General features: G+C 41.3%; 1 protein-coding gene across 1 annotated transcript in view; it reads right to left on the bottom strand.

The window, feature by feature from the left end:
- LAMC1 (laminin subunit gamma 1) overlaps positions 1-12485 on the bottom strand; it is a 139014-nt gene extending 126529 nt beyond the window's left edge. The window contains exon 1 of the mRNA XM_063103683.1: positions 11600-12485. Coding sequence (XP_062959753.1) covers positions 11600-12014 — 415 coding nt within the window. The 5' untranslated portion in view covers positions 12015-12485. The remainder of the gene's footprint in view (positions 1-11599) is intronic.
- Positions 12486-14604: the final 2119 nt, after the last annotated feature.

The raw sequence follows: 14604 nt of genomic DNA, 5'->3' as shown, positions 1-14604 counted from the left end.
ACATTTTTTATAGACAAACTTTCCTAAGTTTCCTTCCAACTCCAAAATTTCATGATTTTATTATTCTAGTTAGCCACATATTTTAAAGAGTCCACTGGATGCCAACATTCCAGAAAACCAAGGTTACAAATGTTGTAAGGATCAGGTTCTGAAAACTTAAACTCCGTATCTTGATCTAATCATTTCACATTGCCAGGTTACTATTATTTAGTTCTTAACAGTTTTTGATAATAATATGATCATGAACTTTGAGAACATGTGGGCAGACCATTCTTGCTTCTAATTAGGATTTGTGCTGCCAGAGCAGAAAAACATCACTTCAACTCATTTTATCATGTTTTCACTAGCCCCTTTCTAAAAACTGTGAAGCTCTTTTCTTAGAAAATATGATCCTTTCATTCTCTGTTGAAAGTTGATGAAAAAGTCCTAAGAAAATATTTATGCTTCTATATTTTACCAACCGGCAAAAAAAAAAAAAAGGAGGGGGGGGTATTTTAAACCCAACACTCGGTCCTCCAACGCAGCAATAGGTGCCATCCCACCCAACCTCTTCATGACAAAGGAAATGAGCACAAGCATTTAGAAATCATCAGTGCCTACTATGTGATACTGTCACCACATTCATCACAGAAATACATAAAATGTATACTAAGCAGGTCTATAAAGAAGGCAGAAAAAGCAAAAGAGCAGCGATTCAGTTCAGTAATATTTATATTTAATCAGACAATTCTCACCTGTTACTTTCTAGTAATGAGACTTTTGCCTTTTTTTTTTTTTTAAGAGGGGTAGAAGAGAAAAACCAATCCTAGAATGCTAAGTTCTAGAAGTAGAGGCAGAGTGTGGTGGGGGAAGCAGCATAAAATACATTGTAAATACATGTTCTAAATGGGAACTATGACACCCTTCTTCAGAGACAAGCCAAAAAAAAAAAAAAAGTTTAAGGTATCTACGAGTCCCTTGATTGAAACTTGAAACTTAGCTCAGCAATGCCCTGGGGAAACTAAAGGATGGTGGGGACAGGGGTCACAGAGACAGACAGACAGATATATAGATTTACAAATTCACACATACAGAAACCAAAGTGAATGGCATCACTTCTGAGTCTGAAAGATGGACAAAGAAAGCTCCTGGGATCACAGTAATTATCTATCCATCAACCAATAAAAAGTGGGTTAGACATATTCAGTTAGCAAACTTGAATAACAACAACCACCACAACAAAGGCACCAAGTAAGAGTTAGAATTTACTTGGAGCCGAGCAGAAACAAAATACAAGGGAACTTCAAAAAGTTCATGGAGAGATTCATATTATCTTTTAATTCTATTTGTCCACGAACTTCTTGAAGTACCCATGTAGAACCTGGAGAACCAGGCAGCCTTATCTTTAACAATGCCAGATAAAGTAGGCAACTGAACTAAACTCAGCAATTCTCAACAACCAGAACAGAGTCATGGATAAGGTAGAAAAGAGATAAGGTGGCATTCCCCCGCACAAAGTCAAGCACCAACCACTCTTCAGGAAATAGGGTAGGGCACACTTTTCCTATCAGCAGACACTGACAAAACCCAGGACCTCATTCAGAAATTCAATAAATTCTTTAGAAGTTCCCAGAAGCATTAACAACTACCTATTACACAACTACTGCAAGTATCCCAAACCTCAAGTTCCTCCACTGAAAACAATCCTCTGTTCTTCACAAATAAGTGCAAAGTCCTTTTTAATAGAAGCAACCCAAATCCAGAGCTCCTTAAGCAGAGATCTATCAGAGAAACCAGGCTTCTGTGGTTTGAGATACCTTCATTTCACTCCCCAATTCAAGGTCTTTCTATAGTTCTCTATCACTTACCAGGTTTGATCTAACATGGCAGAGTGGCAAGAGTAATCTAACGTACCACAACAGGTCTGGATTCCAACCTAAACTCAGCCTGTATGACCTCAGAGAAGTCGCTAGTCTTCTTACATTATTATTTCACAGGGGATAACAATAGTTCTCAAGACTGAAGAATTCAAAAAAGTAACCAGGAGGCACTAAGCTGAAGGTTGACCTCATTTTGCTATCCAGTTTTTGAGCTCCTCTTCTCCGTAGATCCCATCCAGCACGTCCACATTACTCCATGTTAATGCAAACAATGCCTTCACCGTTATCTGGTTACTTTTAGATCTTTGTTCAAACAATTCACCCTTCCTGGAAAGTCCTCCATTCATGTCCATTACTTTTCTTCAAGACCCAAAAAGCTTTTCCTGGCTGACTTCAATGCACACTCTTCAAAGGGCTCTATAGGTACTCCCTAGGCACTTTAAAAAGTTTCAACTGAATTATTTTTCCTGTACTTGAATGTTTTTGTCTAATCTTCTCAAACACATTACAATTTCCCTCAGGTTAAAGAAAGTGTCTTCAGCATCTAATATAACTCATATCCCATATCACAATGCCCATAAATGAAGAATTTTCTCCCCAGTTGCCTTATTTACACAAAGCTTTTGTTCGCTATTAAGAATATAATAAGCTCATCTCATTTTGAGTAGGCAGGTCTTTTCACTTAGTTGGAAATACTTCACAAAGTTGCATAAGCTTCTCTAAGAAAGCCACACAATTCAAGCTTCAGACTTTTTATTTCTAAAAGGCTCAATGAGAGGAAGCCACTACCACATACATGTTAAAGAAATGAAGAAAGGGTGTTCACATTATATGCTATAATTTGTGGAACACTTAGTTTTCACCATGGAAATTAAATGGCAAAGTATGAGTATAAACACCAAACATTGTGACCCAAACACATGCCACCCAGAGACATTCTTAAAGAATTCTCTAAGCCTGCAGCAAAAACCACAAACTTACCATTTTACCACATCAAACCATAAAGCATCAACCAAAACCACCGCCTGCTTGAAAGGAGGTGAGAGTAGCAGAGGACTGCTCTTCCTGCATGTTTCCCACGCCCCACCTCCTGGGGCTCACCATCAACCCTACCCGAATGCATTTCTGACAGCGCTCTGCATGTACTTCAATTTGAACAAACTGGTACCTCAATTAAAATCAGCTGCTTTACTTTTTTGCTCATACAACAAACATTTATTAATGCCAGCAACTTCTGGTAAAGAGGACAAAGACGGTAAGAGAAATACACCTTAGCTGATTAAGCTTCATACTCTGTTCTCTCCTATTTTAAGCCAAAAATCATACCAAAAGTCACCTATATGTTATTTTGTACAATACTTGTTGAAAGTTTCTTCTTTTTTTAATTGGAGAAATAATTTACATATAATTAAGTGTACAAATATTAAATGTATAGTTCTGAAGTTTTACATATGTATACACTTATATAACCTCCACCCAGGTCAAGGTATAGAACACAAAATAAGAACTATAAACGAGGAAAAAAAAAAAAAAAAACTAGTCATTGACCATGTCTCTGAAAACAGACAGGTACCTGTATAGTCACTGCCATGAGTAATAATCCTGGTTAGCTCAAACTTTCACGTTTACTGCGATTTCCTGTCATGAAACAAAATTTATTAGGTCCCTAACTTTATATAGGACCATGTTCCAAATTCAAGACATTAAACTAAATAAATGTGAAGGAGGCTGATTTTGAATTAATATTTCCATCGACTTTCAAAGCAACAAGATGATACAATAACAAAAACCCAAAGAATAAAACCACAATCCAATGTTTTCTTCAATATAGCAGGAAGTAGCCACACAGGTCGAAACAAAGAGTTATAGAAGGGAGCTGAGGGACTGTAACTCCTAAAGCTTTAAAAGAAATAAAGTAAATCCCCTAATTCATCTCCTAGATTTGCCACAAGGTTCTCCTCCCATAAGAGATCTAAGAGCATAATTGTCCAAGAAAGAGATAAGTGTACTTTATTTAATTTCATAAATATGTAGTGCTTAGGGCACCTGGTAGACTGGGCCCAGTTATTTTAGGCTGGCCCCCTGGGAGAGAACATGGACAGAAAAGCAAATGTACTTAACTAGTGTCAGCCCAGCCTGTTGCAATACTCTAAAACCTCAGGGACACTTCTAAAAATGAGTTTTCTGGTAACCCCTATTATTAGTAAGCAGTCAATTTTAGGCCCAAATGAGCAAACATCTAACTTTATCACTTTACAAGAAAGAAGATGCCTGCAAATCCCAGCAGGCCCCCCTTACAGATCTTAGAGCAAGCGACCAAGGCAAGGCAATAGAACCAGCATGCAATTGCCTTGAAAATTTTACCCTCTGAAATTGACAATTTAAGATAAGAGACAGATTAATCCCTTATTTCTAAAAATCTTCTCATGAATTTTGAGCAGTAAAAATAAACAAACAGCTCTGCTTTAAACTTTGACACTTTTCCCTAAAACCCAAACAGAACAGCCGAGGAGCTGTCAATTACGTACAGATGGAAACAAAGGACAAGTGAAGCAGCACCTGTGGGTTCTGCCGCCTGTTAACTCTAGACAAATACATGATCACTGTTCTCTGCCAAGCCACTTAAATGTGGGATATGGTGGGCTAAACTGTACTCTCCATTTACAGTTCTTCACTATCCTGAAGACAAGGCACAGCCCAGGGTGCCTGTCTTCTACTTCTACCCATAATGAATTAAATAAATTAAAAAGTATGCCATACACAATAAGCAAATATTTCATTGTAACCTTTCCCCTCCACTGCTTAATCATCCCCTTTAAGAATCTCTTCCAAAAATGAGTCTGTGAATACATATATATACTTTAAATAAAATTTGCTTATGTCCATTTCTAAAGAAAAAAAGCATACAAATTAACATTAAAATTTCAGAAACACATTCACATGTGAGAATTTATGAGCAGTTTTCTCATAAAATTTATGTAGGCTGACTTCAATCTTATAAGTCTTTTACCCAAAAAAGGAAAGCACAAATCTTTCAATTCCATATCAGTTCCATACCTATTTAGTACTTCTTTTAAAGTTACAGAAATAAAACAACCACATACTACATTTAATATTAGCACTTACAGTGACATGAAGATGGAGAGATAGCACTGACAAAAATAAACAGAAGCTCAAAAACATTGCTTTGAAGAATTTAAATTAACGTGAAATGTTCTGGGACTTTTCTAATTCAGGCATTTATTTACTCACTCTATATATATTTATTGGACACTACGCACTGGAGATACAATGCCTCTAGCCCCCATCCAAATGGTAAGTGAAGTGAATCCGCTTTGTACTTGCATCACTCACTTATGTCTTAACATGAATGTATAGGTCCAGAGCAGAGATCACCAAACCTTTGCTGTGAGGGCCAGACAGTAAATATTTTAGCCTTTGTGGGCTAGGACATATGGAGTCTGTCTCTATTACCCAACTCTGCCTTTGTAGTGCAAAAACAGCCATAACCAAATGCTATTAAATGGGCTTAATGGTGTTCCAATAAAACTTTATGAATACTAAAATCTAAAGTTCATGTAATTTTCACAAGTCACAAAATATTATCCTTCTGGTTTTTTTTCAACCAATTAAAAATGTATAAACCATTCTTAGCTCATGGTCTATACAAAAATTGATGGCAGGCCTGGGCTGGATTTGGCCAGGAGGGCTGTAATTTGCCTACCCCTAAGTCTAGAGATGTAAGTCTTCATGTCTAGAACTTATCTAAACATGAGATTAAGGCAATGTGCTATGAATCACTATACTTCCAGGCATTTGCAAGGTGCTAAGATATAGCAAACAATTAATGAACATAAGTTACACTGAACTGAACTAAAAGGTGACTAAGTCCCTGACCCTGCCTTCGAAGACCTCATGGTGTTTAAGCAGAAACAGACAAGAAACAGATAATGCTATGTGATAAGTGCTGTGATAGTTACCTACAGGGTGTGTACCTAATCCAGGTGAGACAGGGAGGCAAAAAGGGGAGAGAGAAAAACTGGGAAAGAATACCTGAAGATGCTGACATCTGGGAGAAACGTTCCAAACCAAAGAACAATGCTCTGAGCACGTGAAGGGACTAAAGATAAGCCTAGAGGCTAGAAAGGTCCAGACACTAAAGTACCTTGCACACCATGCCAAGAAGTTTAGACTTTATCCTAAAGGCTTGAAGGACCACTGCAGAATTTTTAGCTGAGAAATTATATAATCAGATTTGCATTTTAGAACCATCGCTTACTCTCAAGCACGGCTGCCTGAATACAAGGGTCACAGGTGGAAGCAGAAAGACCACAAGTTTGTTAGGAGGCTGTTGCAGTAATCCAGGTGAAATTTAGTGGGGACCTAAATGAAGGCAGAAACAAAGAGGATGGACAGAAAGATAAGCATTCAAGAGACAGTGTCTTGATATAGGAGGTAAGAGTGGAGTCTTTAATAAATAATAGTAAGGATGGGTGGGAAGGAAAGAGGTGAAGTTACAGCTGCCCAGAACTGACCTGCCTCACAGCAATGGATCCTGTCTGCTCACCAAACAGAGTAATCTTTACTGATCGAAGCCTATCAAGCATCAAGTATGATCATCTTTCAGGGGAGATGGGAAAAACTGGTTGAGAGCCCCAATATTAGACAGTAGTGTTCACTGAGATAAGGGATGCCAAAACAGTTTTGAGTTGGGTGGGATGACAAGGGGTGAATTTAGTTTTGGACATGGCCTCACGACATCCCAAATTGAGCATATTCAACAAGTTTTTAGGTCTGGAGAAAGAACTGACCTAGAAATACAAAATTAGAATTCATAAATTTGCAAACAGTAAACGAAGGCTTGACATTAAAAGGAATTCATCCAGGAAGACCGTGAGTAGCATGTACGTAAAAAGGGGCAGAAAGAGGGAAAAAGGAAGAAAACCAAAGGAGTCTTGTATCTCTGAATCAATGTGTGCACGAACTTTTAAGTTACCCTGGAATAAACCAGACATTCTTTTCAGAGATTTGTTAGACAAACTATGAGCTACAAGGGCTAGTGCACTTAACTAAGGAGTCAAAGACCCAACTCCACCATGACTTTTGGCAAATCACACCTTTGGATTCTCATCTTTGCCTTCGCTGAGTTGTGAAAAATCTAACCAGTGATAAACTGGAGGCTTTATAAACTGTAAAATATTATATAGACTCCCATGATTTATGAATGTAATGGAATTACAACTGAGTGTGTAAATTCCATCTGATACTGTATAAACTTCTGAAGACACGACCCTCAGTCTTCTACACCTTTCTATCAGGTACAGTGGTATGTATTTCATAAGTATTTTAAAAATGTTTGTGGGCTATTTGGCAGTAACATGAGAATGTATACACAGGGGGAAGGAGTGCATAGCAAAAGGCATATCCAACTTCCTAAACAGATTTAGAATTGAACTAGGCAAACTTTATCCCCTCCACAAATGACAAATTAAGCGGGTGAGGGGGTGCCTTACAGCTCCAACTTCTCCCCTAATGTGTAAATTTTTTTCTGAATGCTTTAGAAAAATGAAGGAGGAATTTGCAGAAAAAGCAGTGAACTGCAAAACAGGAAAACAGCCAACAGCAACTTTATAAAACTGCTGGCCATTAAAGAAGAGCTCCTTAATTTCTCAAGTTGAAACCTGCAAAATGTAAATCAGGCCTTTGTGAGACAAACTAAAATAGTGTCCCCTCAGGGTACACAAATACCACAGTGAAGTCACCAGAGTGAGCTATTCCCTGACACAGTCAGAACCTACCTTGCAAAGATTTTCCTAGAGGAAAAAATAATGCTGTTTGTTGCATGTTAAATATATATCAGAGGACCGAACAGCATAAAATGCAATATCCTTTTTTTTTTTTGACTGGTAAGAGGATCGCAACCCTTGGCACGGTGTGGTCCCCACCACACTCAGCCAGTGAGCACACCGGCCATCCCTATATAGGATCCGAACCCACAGCCTCAGCGCTACCAGAGCCACACTCTCCCGAGTGAGCCACGAGGCCGGCCCGTAAAATGCAATATCTTTATATACCAATTATTGATTTACATGCACAAAAAGGATATTCAGATATAGATGAAAAAGCTTAATTTAATCACCATTCATTCCTAAAGTTTATGAGGAGCTTGGAAACTAATCCAGTCTCAGTGTTAATTTTAAGAGTTCCATAAACCATGATTGAGTTAGTTTTATATGCACTCTTTCCCTTAATCTAATTGTTTTAGAAAGAGGGAAAGCTACCTTCCTCCAATATCAAGACCCTGTCTGCCAAGTTTCCATCCACAATGATTATCAAATTAATTTAAATGGCTGTTTAATAAAAGGCCAATCCTCAGCTACAATCTTGTCTATCAACTACCGCACTGTTACTGAGAAAACTTATTATGATATTATTATTATTATATTATTGTATAAGCCAAATTTTTTTAACAGCAAACTGAATAATCCATACAGAAACTGGAGAAAAGATCAGAAGTTGAAGGCAAAATAAGAAAGACTTCTTTTTAGAAAAGGGTGCCTAGCTGAGATTTCTCTCCACAAGAGGCAGAAAGTGCAGTACTGGTTCCCACAGCAACTTTAACTCTTTGTATCTGAAGATGCACTGCACCCTGCACCACTGTATATGACACTTAAGACATAGCTGCTTGCAGAATCAATGCTGATTTTCCCGGCTTTTGTACAGCAAGTGATGATAATGTACAATGATCTAACTTGTACTTGCCATCTGTTAAAATGTGCCTCAGCCCTTAAAAAAGTACCAGTTAAAATGATCATGTAATTTTATATATAATGTATGTATGAAAAATTTCTGGGAGTTTACATAAGAAATTGTGAACAGTGGTCTCTAGGGCATGGAACTTAGCAACTAGAAATAAAAAGACTCACTGTAAAAAGTCATTACACTTACTGTTTGAATTTACCATATAATGTTTCATTTTTATAATAAAAAAGTGACATAAAAACTGCCAAAACATGTATGTTTCTTGTAACTAGTTAAGTGTAATCTGACTTTGCTTATTTGAAAGTTCACTGTGTTTAAAGTTCAACATCAAAAGGCAGGCTACAAAAGTGGTGGCTAGACCTAGTTCTTTCACACTGCTCATTTCTAGTTTCACATGCTCTGTAAGGGCAAAGCACAACATGCATCACTTGTTTAAGGATATGTGAAATTTGAACTGGATGGGAGGTTTAATAGATGCACAAAAGTCACGGTACTTGAAGTCATGGGAAATAATTAGTTAGCTAAAGCCCATGAAGTAACTGCAGTTAGAGAGTGAATATGCTGGACATCAAAACACACAGTAACACATAAAAACTTGTCTACTTGCCTTAAACTGTTAATCATAATATACATGTATACATATATCCTAGTCATTAAAAGGGGGCTGGAGAAAGAAAAAGAAACATCTACCTTGCTACACACAAATCTCCCTCCCCTTTCCCACCTCCACCACACACAATTTCCTCTGGGACATCATTTCTGATCCAACAAGTATAATAAGTTCTAGTCAAGTTTTTATAAATTGTCTAACTGAAAGGTTTAAAGTACATGTTTTTACAGTTAATCACAATACTTAAGTGAAAATGTTTTAAATAACTTTAAATTATGAGTTTTAAACCCTTATTTATGAATTTCGTTTAGCAAGAATAACAGCAAAAAACTGAGGAATTTTTCACCAAAAACAAGTCCAAGCATGTAACATTTTTAGAGTAAAAAGTCATGTTAGAGTCCTAAATGAGCTCTATGATCTCTTTTGACCTTTTAATCACCATGACCCAAAGTTAATACATCTGCCTCTCTAGTAGTAACTAACTTGACTGATACTGTCTCACTCTACCACATTATCTTTGCAACAGAGAAGTAATCATTGAGTAATCTACCTCTACCATCACCTGAAATAACCTTCAGCTACATAGTACCTACAGCAGAAAACTCAGAAAGCCAAGATTGACAGCCCCACCTTAAATCAGAGACTATTGTTCAGAAATGTTTAATTGAATCTCAGGCACTTTGAGACATTAAGGGAATCCTTTTTCTTCGAAAAATTTAAAATTGGAAAATGGATAAAAATAAGACTTCAAGGGTATTCAAACTTGAACACAGAAACTTTAACAAGTCAAAACTTAAACAAAAATAATTGCATATAAATTTCAAAAATAAATTTGGCCAACTTTGAAAATAAAATACCTAGGAGAAATAGTTAAAAAGCATCCCCACAAGACCTTAGGAAACTCTGGATCTCTTACCATGTCTTTTGAAAGGCACCTGTTATAAGACACTCCTACTTCTACACATGTCCAATACCTTTAAAACACTGAACTCAGTACAGTTTACTTCTTCACTCTCTGAAAAAAAAGGTGCCTCATAGTTTCATTTTATGAACTTATGTTCAAAAAGTTTCATGTGCCTAATGACTCATCTACAAATAAAATGGCATTTACTACAAAGTTTCTAAATAAATTTATTCCACTTTTCACAGCACTTTTTGAAAGTCATATTCTTTCTCTGGAATCTTGATACTTACATAATGTACAGTGTACCAGAGAGTAGTGGAAATAAAAACACAAAATCATGATCAAAAGAACCATTTGCCTACAAAATGTTCCTTTCAAACGTCCCCAAATAATGAATATTATTAGCCTTAGAGAATTACCCTGTTTTGACAGAAAAACGGCTTGGGGCAGTCTGTTCTCCCTGGAAGTTCATTAGTACCGGCTACTGGTAAAACCAAGTCTCCCAATCCAGTGGAAATTGAAATTCTACAAATCAAATGTCTGTTTCTCACACATACCTTACTCCGTCAAACACAATAATGAAATTTTCTGCTTGTTTATATATCTCAATGATAGGAAGAAAAACTTACCTAGATCAAACATAATTTTTGATACTTTCAGATACACATCCATCATCATCCATGGCCCTGCCAGGAAGTTTTCTATAGATCCTTTCCTGATTTCTAAAAGATCAGTTATATGTGTTTCTACACTTGCTTTGAATCAAAGCGAAAGGGAAGAAAGTGAGAGACTTTTCACCCAGGACAAAACCATGCCCAGCAATTACAGTGAGTGCAAACACTTCCTTTTGTTTTCTCTGTACCAGGATTAGCAGTGAAATAGCTTTGTGGCTCTTAATTAAGGGTGAACAGTTCTAAAGAACAATAACTTTAAAAGTGAATTTCTATTTTAATTACACATAGGCAATACAGGCCGTAAAGTCATTTGCTCCCTTCAGTTTCCCCTAACTCAACAGAGCAAACAGCAGTCACACTCAACCCAATTGAGACATCTAAACATTCCCAAGACAAAAGTGTCTGAGGTGGACTTTTTCATCTCTGATCCAAGAATGCGCTGTGATGGCCTTGCTAGGAAAGAGAAAAGTGAGGCTGAGAGTTGCTGGTTAACCCTTCAGAAAAAGGGGGGACCAAAATCCCATCAGCTGAAATGGCGAACAATCAAGAAAGCGAGAATCTCGTTAAATTAGAAAGAACAAGAAAGCACAGACATGTCAGCGCGCAGCATCTTGACCCTCACGGATGTGAACAGCTACATCTATTTTAGAATTTGTGTGTGGCCCATGCTGCGGAGCAGAGAGCCAGCACGCGGCAGTTTGGGCCCCTCAGGCTGAACCAGGGGGTGGAGACGGCCCGGGAGCTGGGCTGCTGGCGAGCAGTAATAGGGGACAGGGCTGTCACCGCTTACCCAGGTGCAGTGTGAGGTTGATGGAGTTGGGGTACTGCACCCCAGCCAGCATGGTCTGGCTTTGCCACCAGGTGGTGTCGGCCTGGTTGTTGTAGTCGGTCAGGAAGGCTGCCCCGTGCTGCAGGTGGGGCTGCCCGGCGTCGCACAGGTGACAGGACTTGGTGACCCCGGTCACCCCGGTTTGCACACAGTACTCCTCGGGCGGAGTCCCACACGTGTTGGTGGCCACCACGGTCACGTTGAAAGCGGCGTTGACGAACTCGGGCATGCAGCGCTGCGGCCGCCCGCCCTCGTCCGCGCACTCGTCCATGGCTGCTCGGGCACAGCCCGCCGCGGCGGCCGCCAGCACTACCAGCACCGGCCAGAGCCGCCCCCGGGGCCGCAGGGCCGGCGCGGCCCGCTCGCTGCCGCTCATCCCGCCGCCCGCGCGCTGGGCCACGGCAAAGGCGAGGGCGCCGGCGCGATCCTCTCCCCTAGCGGCGCTCCCCGCCGCTCCGCGGGCTGAGCCTGGTGGCTCAGGGGCCGGACTCTGGTGGCGGCGGCTCGCGCCGGAGAGACCGGCCGGTGGGCGCCCCTAGCGAGGACCGAGCGGCTCGCTGACCGCCGCCCCCGCGCCTCCCTCACCCACCCCAGACACGGCCCGCACTGCGCGCAGACCCCCGACTTCCGAGCGCGTGCCCGAGCGCGCGCCCCCGGGAAGGAAGGAGCAGGGGGTGGGAGCGGCGGGGTGGGGTGGGGTCTGGCAGAGGAGAAAGCCCAACCCCGACCTCCTCTAGGCAGCTCCCGTGGCCCCCGACGCTGCTCCCCCGCCCTCCGCGCGCCGTGAACTGCGCGTTGGCCCCGGCGACTCCCGGCGGCGGCGGCGGCGGGGGCGGGGGTGGCGGCGTCCCGCGCACGGGCCCGCGGCGCGCGATCGGCGGGGGAGGGGCGCAAGGGGTGGGCGGGGAGTGGGGGCGGGGGGAGGAGAGAGGGGGGAGGGAGAGGGAGGGGCGGCGGGGTGGTGCATGCCGGGAGGTCGGGGGCGGCTATGGAGACCCAGCTCCCTGCGCAAGTAGGACGCCGGGGTCCGGACTCCGCGTCCCCAGGAGACTCCGGGTGAGGGAGGAGGCGAGGGAGGGGGCCTTAAAGGGGCGACGCCGGGTTGGCGAGGTCGGCCTTGGGCCTCGCGCCTACTGGAGCCACGCCCAGCCAGGTGTCGGTCCTGTGTCCAGCCCGGCCGCCGCCCGGGGGCCGAGACCCGAGGGCCCCCCAGTGGGGTCTGCGTGCGGGGCCCCCGCCCTCTCCGGCCGCCCCGGGATGCCCCCTGATGAGCGCGGACCCGCTGCAGCCCCCTCGATGGAGAGGTCCAGAGTGTCGAGGGGGCTGGCACGGCCCTTGGGGAATAAAGGGCCTGGTCGCAGCATCAAAATGAATTTTGTGAAGCGATTTCCTGCCGCTAAATTAAAGTGTAACCAACCGGTCGTTTAACCGGGGCAAGGAAGGAAGTGAACAGGCTGGGAATGGAATAGCAGTTTTCCCCTGGGCACGCAGACCCACTGCGAAATCCTTCCACTGTGGTGTTTGTGTTCCCTAGCTTGCCTTTAAAAGACGAGATTGTCTGGATTCTGACAGCCTCCTTTTCGGGCCTGCTGAGTCACGGAATATTCTCGGTGCCAGAATGACTCAGTTCACAGAACCTGAGCCAGAAGATCATGAGTTTTAGCCCCAGATCAGAATCTGGGCACTTACCCAGTGCAGATACACATGGCAAGCAGAGACGGAGGCAGGGAAGATACTATAGAAGTGGACCGGCCCGAAGGCAGCGGTTTTAAACCTTTGCAGTCCCCACGGAAAGAGGATGCACATAGTGGATGAGACGGATTTGGGGTGGTTGTTTTATTTTTATTTTTTTTTTACTTTTCAGGACCTTAATGACGAAGTGAGAATAATAAATACATGGCAGAACACAGACGCACACACAACACATATAGGGCTTTGGACCCAGTAGTCCTGTTAAGATCGGGATAGAGGGGACCTAGAACAACGAAATAAGTAAATGTTAGGTGACTATGGTTAGGGTCAGTGTTAGCCCCTGAATCCCTAATTAGAAGGACCTTAAGAATAATGATCTGGTTAGTTGGAGGGGGAGGGGGCGGAATCTAGGAGACTTGTCACAATGCTGAGCTTCCTTAGCAAGTACATGGATCACATATGTTTATTTTATGAGATGTGTAGAGATTACACTAAAGGTCTCTAACGCCTCACAGTTCCCCTCCCCTGCACCTTCTCTTTGGGAGAAGAAAGTTGTGGGGACTGTAATAATGTTTTAATCCTTTCATATTTGAGTTGAAGCAAAATAAATATATTCATTTATACTTCCAGGGGATGATATTCTCAGTCCCTCGTTGTACTTGAGAATAAACGAGGACATATGGGACAAAGATAAGAATGTGAGTTGTAAATAAAACTACAAATATTTTTAATAAATGTATTTATATTTTAATGAATTTCAATTTTAATACATATATTAATGCATTTGCTTATTATATATTTCCAATACTTCATTAGATATTGGCAAACCAAGGGGTGGATTTCTTTTTGTTTTCCACCAACAGTGAAAACAGATAAAACAGATAAACAGTCAAAACAGATAAAGGAGACATCCAAGGTTGCAAAATCAATATAAATGTGTTTCCTTGTCACTGCTCCCTTTTGGGTCCTAATGTCCAAGGTTAACTTCAACCTATTACTTATGCTTATTTACCCCATAATTTCATTACCAGAACCTCATCTGGCATTTGTAAAGCACATACAAAGACCTTGAATTAATTTCTAAATTCAATTGCTCATAGCAATGTGGTACAGTGACAAGGAAGTATCAATTTTGAAGAGAGATGTGCTTGATGATAAAAATCATATTCCATTGTTTGGATCTTGATTCAAACAAACCAAAGGTTAAAACAAAAATTTTAAGACAATTTGGGAAATTTGAACACTAACTAGATATTTGATATCAACAAAGTAAG

The sequence above is a fragment of the Cynocephalus volans genome, chromosome 8, assembly GCF_027409185.1.
Source record: "Cynocephalus volans isolate mCynVol1 chromosome 8, mCynVol1.pri, whole genome shotgun sequence".
Lineage (NCBI taxonomy): Eukaryota > Metazoa > Chordata > Mammalia > Dermoptera > Cynocephalidae > Cynocephalus > Cynocephalus volans.
This window is presented reverse-complemented; position numbering and strand designations above follow the sequence as displayed.